The sequence below is a fragment of the Boleophthalmus pectinirostris genome, unplaced genomic scaffold (genome assembly GCF_026225935.1).
Source record: "Boleophthalmus pectinirostris isolate CB_2022bp ecotype Guang Dong unplaced genomic scaffold, ASM2622593v1 HiC_scaffold_19, whole genome shotgun sequence".
In the NCBI taxonomy this organism is placed as follows: Eukaryota; Metazoa; Chordata; class Actinopteri; order Gobiiformes; family Gobiidae; genus Boleophthalmus; species Boleophthalmus pectinirostris.
In genome coordinates, this window is record NW_026571140.1 from 13406544 (window position 1) to 13418839 (window position 12296).

Sequence of the window (12296 nt, forward strand, 5' to 3'; positions counted from 1 at the left end):
AAAGAGCACAAAAATTACTAGTGCATTCTGGTTTGGGGATCGTTTTTAGACAAAAATATGAAATTCATTTTCACTTAAGACTTCTAAGCCTAAAAGAAAAATACAAATTAATTAATGTGATTGGACAATGGGAATATATCTTCAACAACAATGTCTTCCTCAAAATAGGTTTTTACTTTAATAAATCTGTTTGTGCATGGGAGTTTTGACCTAAACAAACTGTACTGATGGAATGTATCAGACTCATCCTTCAAGGCCAAGCCAATCTGTATTTTCAATTTAACAGTCTTGACCACTTGGCAGTCTTTGTATGAATGACCTGCTATTCTGTTTTTCACCACTAGATAGAGCCAGTCACCCATTTTCCAAGCTAACAGCGCAGCACTTGGTTTCAGTGAGTGACAAATCTTTTTTTCATAACCATGACTAGAAATGTTATTAAGTATACCTGTAAAAAATGATCTTGTCAGTATCAAAATTCAACTTTTTTATTCTTCATGTTTTTCTTCATACCTTTGCGCGCCTTCTTCTGCAGCTTCATGGTGTCAGATGACTTCTTTTTGATCTCGTGGCGTGACCTCTTGTACTCTGCAAGCAGAATCAACAGAGATGTCTTAAAGCTAGAGGAATGTCAGTCTGCCCGGGTTAATTATGTGTGCTACCAGAACTAATGCGTACAACAACTGTGGAGGCTACAACTCTGCTCCTTTTACAGTCTTGATGTTACAGTGACAGATTTTCATCTCTTGGTATTTATATTTTTGCTCAGTGGGAAAGTACTTGTGGTTAATATGCATCGTAGTGAGAGTTTGTGGGGGAAAAAAGTACAAAAAATATAAATATTTTCAAGTTGAGAAGTACAAAAATATAGGAAATAGCAGTTCTCACACGAATACCCATCACATTTTCTGCCAGATCAAAGACTGATTTAACAAATATGTAAACAGATGTGTGTTTTCATCTATTGGTATTTGTCAAATCATAACTATTGCATTCATGAAAGTTTTGGGGTAGAGTTCTGGAATTATCTCTACATATTTCATACCTTCAATAGAATGATGTTAAATATATTTTTGTGCAATGAGTACTCAGACTTGTCATATGAGCTCTGTAAAGCCCTATTTACACATGCAGCCTGACCTGGGAATTTACTGGGAACTATGTGTGAATGGGGCTTATGATTTGTGGACATGCGGATTCATGAAAATACATTTTACATATTTGCAGTGCTTGTCGGTTTGGCATGTGAACAGAGAAAACTGTCTCTCCTGGTGGAATAACAAAGGTGGCATATCAAAGTGAATACAGAATATAAAGCAACTGTCTGAAGTCAGGATCAGAGGAGGGCTTTGGTTTTCAAAAGGGTTTCAAAAGGTCTCAAAGGGCATTGGCTATTTATTTACTTATTTTTAGCAATGGTTTGTTTACGTTCATATTTTTTATAGCAATGCGTCTGGAATTTGAAGAAATGTTCTTTAAGAAACGGAGTTGAGGGAAGCTATGGCTACAACAGAACCTTACCATCATGTGTGGAGTGAATGAATAATTTGCTATAAAGTATCCATGAGTGTATTTATATGACTTAATACCATAACTCTAACTCCTAAACTCTTAAGGGTCCTGTATTACACAATATTGACTGCTGTGAGCTTTAAGTCATGTAATAATATTGTTATCTCTTCAAAAACATACCTTATTATTAGTCTGTCTATATCTCCAAAGCTCAAAATGCTCTGTACCACCTTGCGATGTCATTAAGTGGTAGTTTGCAAGTTAACAGCTACCTTTTGCCTTTAGTTCAGTAAAGATGGGCAATTCTAGTGAAGGTGTATGGAGTTTAAAAACACAGTGGAGCACTTCCTGTATTACCACATGACATCACAAGGTGGAGCAGAGTGTCTAAATATGCAGGATGTGTATGTTAACCATGTGAAAATGAAACAAAACAAAGCTCCAGTTTAATTTTGATGAGTAAACAACATTAAAACAGATCAGACAAAAATCAAAGAGTAACATGGGCCCTTTTTATGTGATACCTAATATTAATGGATTTGATTGCATAATGTATTTTCCACTCCACAGTCAAATTGTAAGCATTTAATGAACAATTTATCATACCCAGTGTCTGATTACATATGTCTTGGATGCAATACTTTGAGAATTAAAAGAGTGTAAAGAATTCCAAATACCTTTGGCATGATCCTTGTCCAGCTGGTTTGCAGTCTTCTTCCAGTCCTCAATCTTGTCCTGAAGAGGTGTGATCAGACTCTCCATCAGAGCACTGTGGGCAATGGACAGCAAAGTGTTAGCAGAGACCATATGTTACACACAACACAATCATTTAAAAAAACAAAAACAAACTTGAATTTCACTTTAAAACGTCACTGCCATACCTCATAAAGGCTTAATAAAGTATATGTCAGTCGATAATGGTAGTATAAGAGCATATCATGTAGTAGTATTAGTAGGCAGTAGTATAAGTGATGAAATTATTTTGAATTGATACTTTGAAGGTGGTGCTAACGGTAGGCACTGCTCTGTCTCAAGCTCTGTTTCTCAGTTAAGACTTTAACCTATATAGGCTCATATTGATCACAGGCTCCTGAAACAGAACTTGCTAATGTGTGCATTGAGTCACCATGGTAACTGCTGAACATTCCGCCACTAGACATACATGTTGAACACCCCTGGCATGATGTCACTGCAAAGTATCAGTTAGTAGGCAGTAGTAGAATTGATTAAATATATATATATATATTTTTTTTATAATTTGTCATTTTTGAGGGAATGGACACCCAGCACATTAATAACAAAGTAGACATAACAAAATGTAAGACTAACATGCATACAAAGAAGGGAAAAAAAAATGTGTGCAGCGCAAAGTTTCTGAATACAGTGTTTGCATGTGTGTATTTTCATTTTAGGGCTGTCAAATCAAATTTACATTAACATATTTTCTGTTCCTTTATATCTTTTGTTTGTTATTAAGTAGAATTTTGAATAGACAAAACAGAGCTGTCACTTTACCTTCATGTGTCTGTTATTTTTATATAAATCAAACTTAAAACATGTGGTCACAAACCATCTCCCTAGAAATTGCTACAAGTGTGTTTTAAAGAGGACATTATTTTACTTTTAAATTGCCCTAGTCTTATTCTGTAGCACTAAGGCTTTGCACATTGGCATTCAGATAGAGTCAGTCCATCAAGCGCCGCAGCTGCTGTAGATATGACCCTGTGCCAAGGGAAGACAATATGGAATACTGGCCTCACCTTCAAAGGGCCCCATTACAGTAGACATATATCGTAATCATCATTAACATCAGTGTAATAGCCTGGCTGTGGAAAAGTCATTAGAGTAATGTATGGAGTGGGGAAACAAGGGCAAACAATGGCTGAACATGGGTCCTGGGTGAAGCTTTCTGATTGGTCAGGTATGCGTGCAACTAGACCAGAGGTATATATCTATTATGCACAGATGAGGTTGCATTCAATTGACATCATGTTACTAAAGAGCCAGCTGTTTAATACTGATGTCAGAACCATATGGTAGAATTTGACTTTTGACCATGTTATGCTATTTTCTGATCAATGTTTCAATATTGTTTCCTCATTAAAACATACCTGGAGTTGTGTTTTGTTTCATTCACAAATGTTTAACGGACAAACCCTTCATATTTAGAGCACTTCTCTCAAACAGGAAACACTCTGTTCCACCTTGTGATGTCATGTGGACAGAAAGTGCTCAATTATGTTTTAAACGCCATTCATCTTCATTTGAATCATTTGGAAGATCAGGAATTGCAAATCTCAACTGGGCTAAAAAGTAGTTGTTAACTTGAAAACTACTGCCTCCTGACATCACAAGGTGGAACAGACCATTTTAAGACAGACTAATAAACCAGGATTACTCAAACATGTGTGATTGAAACAAAACACAACACCAGGTATGTTCATCTTTAATGAAGCAACATTATTACATGGCTTAAAGCTCACAAGAGTCAATTTTGTGTACTATAGGACTTTAACTTGTCCACTTGAAATTGAAAAGTTAAAACATTATTACAACAGACAGACTTGAAAAACAGGATCAATATAAGAACTCACTCCCTAACAATATAATACAGTATGTAAGCATTTTCTGTTGAGACATTTCCTTCCAAATCAATGAAAATTCATGAAGTTATATTGCCTCATCCCTTCTATCTCAAATTATGACAGCAAATTCTTGAATGACAGCAACATTTTGAAGCAATTTATTAAAAGTAGTTTTCTTACTTTGTGAACTGTCGAAGTTTGGCCTCGATGCTGCGATGCCTCATGCACATCCTGGTCAGAGCTGAGCCAATATCTCGGGTCGCCCCTGGAAACACAAAACAGTTCCACATTTTAGTTGCCATTGCAAAATAATCACTCAAGTGCCCTTTTACTCTGCAATTTTTACCAATTAAGGGCTGATGTGGTCCTCTGGGAATGGTAATAACATGGAAAAATGCACATTAAGGTGTTTACAAGTTGGGGAAAGGATTAAAAGGTGTTGCTTTCACTTTCCAAATGATAATTATATCCTTTATAGAAGAAAATATAACTAACACTATACTTAAGTTTATTGGACGCTGGCTGGTTGAAAAGTGCAAGTTACAATGCAATACAGTTTAGTTAAATTTCTTAAGCTACAATAACCATTAGTACACATTCAAATTTTCATTTGTGAAAATAAATAAATAAATAAAGGCACAGTATGTAACTTTCTGAAGGAGATACCATTGAAATTTAGAAATGGAGATGCAAATCTGCTCAGAGCAGGATGCATGTTTTTTAAAATGGAAAAACATGAATTTAAGTCTATTTTGGGCCAAAAAATTATATACTGTGGCTTTACATATATTCCTTAATCAGTAAAACCAAGCAGTAAGTAAAAAAAAAAAACTTTACCAGGTCAAGTTATAAGTAAGATCTGTGGAAAGGCAAACCTGCTTACAGTAATGTTGACTTTCTCTGTTTTGTTGGTTTCTGTTTTTTGTTTTGTTTTACCTAACAATACCTAGCAATACCTAACACCTTTAATTAAAGACAGACTAAGTTAGACTGAAGATAGATATGTTTAATGACATACTGTGGAATATGCCAGGCACAGTAATAACGTCTAAAAGGACACAAGCAGCAACCCCACAGTGCACCTTTAAGTGGAGATAACAGTCAAATGGTGCAACAGGCCTCAGTGTAATTTACACAGAAATACACCAACAACTTCACATTTTGGAAAGGCAAACATCAGTAGACCTAAAGTATATTAGGTATTAACCAAAAACAACGCTTTTAACCATCCTCTATCGACTCAGTGTTTACAATACACTGCTCCAGAGACACTCTACATTTAAAACCCTTCAATCCAAATAAACGTCTCCCCCATGAGTGTGTGTGACCCATATTCACGAGAGCCGAACCTGCCACTGTAAACACAAGTCTATTTTCAGCCATAGCACATCCCAGTGGAAAAAGCTGACCCGGGTGAGAAAGTCACTTTAAATGATGGCAGTCTGCGCCAACTTCCAAACAAGGCCTTCTGAGACCGCAGGGACAGTACAGGTGCAGAGCCAACAGAGGAACAAGAGCCAAGAATGATCCATTTGCAATGGGCTAGGAGACATAGTATAAGTGCTAGTGGCTGAAGACATGGCTAAAAGGGTACAGTAATGGCCCTGCCCAGTCAAATGTAAACAGTAGAGATCAGATCAGCCAAGCGGGATTTCCTTAGATGACACACTGTTTATGACAAGAGCTTAAGAGGCTCCTGTAACAGACACTAGGCACCGGGGGAGATGGCATTATTGCATAGGGGCAGTTTACACATCAACATAATGGTAATGTTATAAAGAGACTTTAGAAATTCTATTAAACATAATAACAACTTACTTATGCCTTTATTATCCTTGCAAATGCATGAATAAAGATGACATGAATAATGAACAAATAGTTAACTGATGCAAATTTTGAGACGTCCAGGAATATTATCAACGAGTTAAACTAAACTAACTGGACTAACTGGCTTGTGTCGGTGACTGTGAATCCCACCAGATGTAGAGGTGTCTTGTGATGTTTTAGTGACATCCTTCATATGGCTCTATCCCAGCAAAACATCTGCTTCAAAAGCTAAATCCAGTTGGTTTAGTTTCACTTGTTGATAATCAGCAGTGTATTAAAGATAGGGTATTATGCAAAATCAACTTTTTGAAGCTTTCTACCATGCTATAGCATTGTTCTCTCACCAAAAAACATGCCTAAAGTGGTTTTATATGTCATTTTGCAATCTCTCCCAGGCTCTGTTGAAACCCACCTTACGCAGTACGATCCTGTCCAAAACTCAGCCCACAAGTCTATCTCCATCCATGTTCCCACGTGGCCATTTTTCATAAATACACAAGAACAAACAATAGCAAACAATCCACTACATCTTCACAAACCTGATGCAATATGCAGTAGTTTAGAATAATTAGAAGTATGCACACTGATTGACTGTGTTTTAATAGAGCTCTGAAGGGGGAGTCACTTGAAATGAAACTGAAACTAAACATTTGAATATGTTCTTGCTAATATAGCCTTTTCAAATCAATAAAGGGAAAAACTGCGATATTAAATAATACCCCACAGAAGTGTAGTTGCCCCTATTAAAGAATGATTCAGGCTTAGTAACTTAGTACCCCAGACATAACAAATAACTCTGACTCAAGACAATTTGTAACAGATAATGACTGTATAATACAAACACAACTAGTCGTAAGTGCATCCTGACGGACAGTTCAATTAACTGGAGGGTTGGCAGTTAGATTTAAATGGTGCATACTCTATGCACTTGGATAAGACCTTTGTTTACATTGTCTAGTCCAGTTACCATGTCATCGGTTGGGCATGTGATGTAAATATAGAATCAAAGTCTAACAATGAATAGGCTCAGATCAATCAGTTTTCAATCAATGGTCATTGCACACATGATGCATGCATTGGGTGCAAATAGCCTAATACGGGACAAGATTTATGCTGCTCCAACATGGTTTCTTCTTGTGTTAAATGACCCAGAAACATGGTGGCCACGATAAGAACTCCTGTGAAAAGGTGATTTATTACTTTCATTCATATATCCACTTCAGCTTTGAATAGACAGTACTGGATCCCATTCACAAGAAATACACCGCCAGCCCATAATTCTTCTAAGTGGAATGTCTAAAATAGTACAATAGTTTCAGTTCCCGTGACAACACATCATCCAGACAGACTTCCTAGTTTAAAATTGAGCTGGAGGACAGGTTCGTATTCCATGTTAAAATTTGCTTGTTTCACTTCTGGCAGATTTGTTGACTTGGTTTATGGTTAATAATCTCTGTAACTACTGGCCAATCCACATGAGACAAATTAAATCCAACATTTTCTCTGTCAGTATAAACAAAAGTGAAATTATGTTTTCACAAAAGGTTTAGAAAGTGCTGACATTATTCAAACCCAAAGACATGATTGTTGTCTGAAAGAACTTTAACCCATAAATCGAATCTGTCAAGTTTCAGGTGCCAATTCCTCACAAATAATGATACAGTTGAACATTTGTTTATTTATGCAAAAAAAATAAATCTTCCATAGAGTTCCATCTGAAATGATGACATCAGTAAATTCAAAACTATGATTTACAGACATTTACACCAAAAAAGGAAGGTTACAACGCTCTAGTTCGCTTTGAAATCAAGGTTAACAAATCAATTAAGAGCTGTTCAGTTTTGCAAGAAAACAAAAATACAATTGCAATTTCACCTTTGTACAAGCTGAACACAAATTCCTTTACACTCTCACATCAATTCACTGCAGCATATGTGCAAATAGTGACAGTGTTCTGGTCAAATCTCCAGAGAAGAGCTCCATTCATAATTAACAAATTCCTTCCTTACGCCTCCCGTTCTACCCGGCAACCATTCACTAAGCTGCGACTCCCTCCCCATACACACACATGCCGTAGTGCGTGAGAGAACATACACTTTGAATGCTGATCAAGACTTGACAACTGAAAGTGCATCAGGACTTCCTCTTTATGTTGATACCATGTCCCAAATTGGTACATTTTTTGGATGCGATTAAAAGGGGGAGAGATAGAGAGTTGCGAAGCCCGTATCTGTCTGTGATGTTTGGCGGTGATGCGTGGGGAATTCTGGGATAGAAATGAGAGGAGAGATGAGAGAGGCTGCAGACGAAAGAGGTCATTTTGCACATTTTAATGAGATCACGGCTGTAGACAGAAGCAAGGGACTGCGGTGAGAAGCAAAGTCTATATGTGCTCAAGGTACGCCTCCGGTTATGTTAAAAATAATACTTGACAGTTAAGAGAGATATGAGTCAAGCTACATCTGGATGGATGCACAATGAAACTGTGTTCTGGATTGTCTATAGCAACCATTTCTGTAGTGCTGCTTCCATCCAAAGATTGTGTTGGAAGAATACTTGGATTGGATTGACATATTAGACATACAAATAAGTATGATTAAGTATTCCAGTAGCAAACTCAACGATTTATATCATTTTTTCCTTTTTTTATGTGCTTGCTTTGTAAACAACTGTTAAGGGCCCCCCACAGCGCCCCTGAGGCCCCCCTTTGCATCAAATTTTTAACACATTTCAGGGTTTAAGCAGGGCACAAACTGAACATACTTTAACTCTTCTTTCTCTTTTTTCTCATGCTTATTTTCATCTTACATGCTTTTCAATGGCTCAAACCACATGGCCAAGAGCTGACGTCATGAGGTGGTGCACTTCATCTCCAGGATGTGTTCCTGTGTGTTGAAAACCCACACTGCGATACACTTCCACAGGGTTGGTTTAGCACTCAAATGTCTTTATTGTTTGGCTAATCAGCAGCAATTGTGTTTTATTTATTTGCATTTTAACAACAGTTTTGTTTTGTATAATGGCTGAATAATAGAAAAAAAGTACTTTACAACTGAAAGCCTAAAACAAGCTCTCTAAACCACAAAGCCTGAGGTGAGAGAGTGCATGAGACTCGCTGATGAGCACTAAGAGACTATAACACAGGGCTTGTTTACCAACATCTCTTATAAATCTAGCTTTAAATGACAGCTTTACTGCCGTTTCTATGGCGGCCAACATCGCAGTTTGTTGCTAAGGTGAATATATGGGTTGCTAAGGTCAGACTGTGCACTGTTCCAGACAAGAAAAACATCAGCTTTGCAGGAAACACAAAGAAAAGAAAAGATGCCGCAAAAATATGCTGATGAAATCTAGAAGAGGAAAAAAAAAAATGAGTGGACAGGATTCAGTCAATATCTGTAACACAGGCTTCAGGAGAGAGAAGAACTCAGCTTAAATATGCAGGGTTTGTGTGTTAAACATGTGTGAATGAAACAAAACACAACTTCAGATATGTTTGTGATGAGGAAACATAATAACATAGATGAGAAAATAGTATAATAAACTTTAAAGCAGATGTGGGCAGGTAAGATCACTAAGCAAAATTTTGTTAGAGTATGGTAAGTTTATGAGCCCACTACCTAGTGCATAGGCCTAGAAAGTTATGAGAGACTGCCTTGTGGATATTTCTCAAGAAAATATGTATTCATTTATAAAACTGGCTCATGCCCCCATTTGGGAGCATGACATCATCACATTCTAGTCATGTAAATATGATTCGCCATCTATCCAGGGGTCCAGAGTGATGAAACATTGGGAGAGCTGCCATAGCAGTTAACAATTCAAATCTAAATATTTTATTGTTTGAATCAGCAAAAGTCCTCTAAAAGTCCTTCTAAACAGGAAGAATTCATGTGACCAAAACTCATGAATAAAAACTATCGTCTCCCAAAAACAAACAAATAGCTAGGTATGAATGAGCACAGCAACGCATTCAAATTCTGAAAAACAGCTGTTCAACAATTTATTTTTATTTCTTCATCCATCTCCACATCACATGGCAGACTTACTTACTACTACTTACTACTGCATATCCCAGATTTGGAGTATGCTTCACTTGCCCCATAGTACAACATACTGATGTAATAAGAACGACAGGCTTGTGATTGCCTTTGCCTCTTGGATGCCACTACGAGCTAACCGTGTTAATGCCCAAGCAGGTGAGGATGCAGTTGCCAGGGTTACAGACGATCACTGCAGCCGCCCATCTGCTCCTCGGTATCATCTGCACGGTGACACAGCAGCAATAAGAGCAAGGGGGACACAGAGAGGGAGACACTGGTAGAAGAAGAAAGAAAAGCTACCGTGAGATTAAAACATACAGTGGCGGAGTTAGCAATTTGGGAACCCTAGGTGAATTTGAGTTTGGGGCCCTCACTATAGAGCACTATTTTTTAGATTTATTGTCTGTTTTTCCCCATTGTTCTTGAGACATGCACAACTCTATTTATTTGAATTATGATGGATTGAAAACTTGTCTTATTAGTTAGTGAAAACTTGTCTAATAGATAACCAGAGCTGAAAGTAGTTTTATTTATTTTATTTTATTTTATTTTTTTACTAGTACAGTTCTATTTTTGTTTACATCAATAATAATAATAATAATAATACATGTTATTTATTAGGCATCTTTCTGGACACTCAAGGTCAGCTTACAACTATATAAACAAGTTAAATACTATTAAAACATATAGTTAAAAGCATACACTTAATATGGAAGAGTATTTTAATGGATTGACTGTATTGAATTTCATTACATATTATTATATTATTATTATTTTTCATATGATTTTTTTATTTATTTATTTTTTAAGTAAACTACTCTCATTTCATGTCATATTGAGAGAAAATCAAATTGCTCTGAGGCCTCGACCGTTAGTGGCATTGAGGGGAATTATTGGGGGGCCCCTCCAGATTTGGGGGCCCTAAGCAGCTGCTTACTTTTGCCTAATGGTAGCGCCACCCCTGGAAACATAAATAACTATTAATAAACACATCTCTACCATGCAATTTTGTTTAGTTTCACAGATATTTGTAAGATTAATATTAACTTCAGACAAAGTCATATTGATATTAGAATCCTAACTATGCCAATGAAAAAGTTTCTGTGACATATTCTTGTATTTATATCTCTGATCAAACGCTACTCATGTTACCAATAGTATCTATTTGCTAACATTGCCTTGGTAATTAACCATGCTGTTTTGATGTGTCATTTTCTCACAATGCAGTTCCTCCAAGACCCAGTAAACATATCGGTCCCAAAGCGTTAATGTGGCCCATTTATGCAAAATTGACTCTTCAGAGTTTTTAACCATTTTCTAGTTGTTTCCCTTCACCATTTTCTCACCCGAAGTTGCATTTGGAGTGATTTGTGCATGTTTGAGTAATCCTTAATCACTTATTTTCAAGACGCCATTTTCCCGATTAACTCCCGTTTTCACCTCCACTGGTATATGCCCACTTCTCTGTACGTACTTTAAAACATTATATCATTATTTAAAGAGTAACAGCTCCTCATAAAACACCTTCAAATTAAGACCTGAAACCTAAGACACACACCAAATCTAGGTATTCAACTCTGAAAGAAAAAACACATTTAACATGCATATGCATTATATTCAGTTATAAAACAAACACTACCAATGCAATGCTGCCTTGCATAAGATCCCATGTCTCCTTTAAAGGGCAAATACATGCACTGCAGTGAGGATCAGATCAATCAGAATTATTCATGAACCCTGGACTCTGTGGCTATAAAACCAGGCAGAGGTTATGTTTTCCAGACAAGTAGGCAGCCAGTCAGCCCGACCAGAACAAGCTCCAGGTCTGATAAAGCTACTCTCACTCTAGTATAACCCCTAGCTAATGTCCTACCACAGATCTTGTATCGCATGTTGTTGGAATGCATTACACCATGAAACTGGACACTAAAGAAGCAAACCCAGGGAGAGCTTGGTTTGGACCGCTCTGTATGGTTTAGTTGCACAGGAGATTAAATAATTTGTTTTGCATGAATTATTGATCTGGTATCAGTGTAGTTTGGTATCCTAAATGAAAATATGCACTGTTTGCCAATCCTCCAGCTAGGTAGAATAAAGTTCCTGTCTTCAGATCTCCAAAGAGTATCCAGATGCTATGATGCGGTTGCCCACTGCTCTAGGAATGCATTAACAAGTGGGTTTGAAACTGAAAGATCAAATTCAAACAACAAATTGCCTTACATGGGCAAGTGTTAGTCTGGCCAGCCAACACTACTCACCACTCTATACAAAAATGTGGAGTCTGGGCCCTGTTTAATTTCTGAGTTAATTGCAGATTTACATGCAGATA

At 37.0% G+C, this 12296-nt stretch overlaps 1 protein-coding gene across 1 annotated transcript in view; it reads right to left on the bottom strand.

Moving 5' to 3' along the window:
- Positions 1–12296, bottom strand: part of mtss1lb (MTSS I-BAR domain containing 2b) — a gene marked incomplete at its 5' end in the record, with an annotated part of 97130 nt that overhangs the window by 13890 nt on the left and 70944 nt on the right. Inside the window, 3 exons of the mRNA XM_055154830.1 lie at positions 514–588; positions 2190–2281; positions 4278–4362. Coding sequence (XP_055010805.1) covers positions 514–588; positions 2190–2281; positions 4278–4362 — 252 coding nt within the window. The remainder of the gene's footprint in view (positions 1–513; positions 589–2189; positions 2282–4277; positions 4363–12296) is intronic.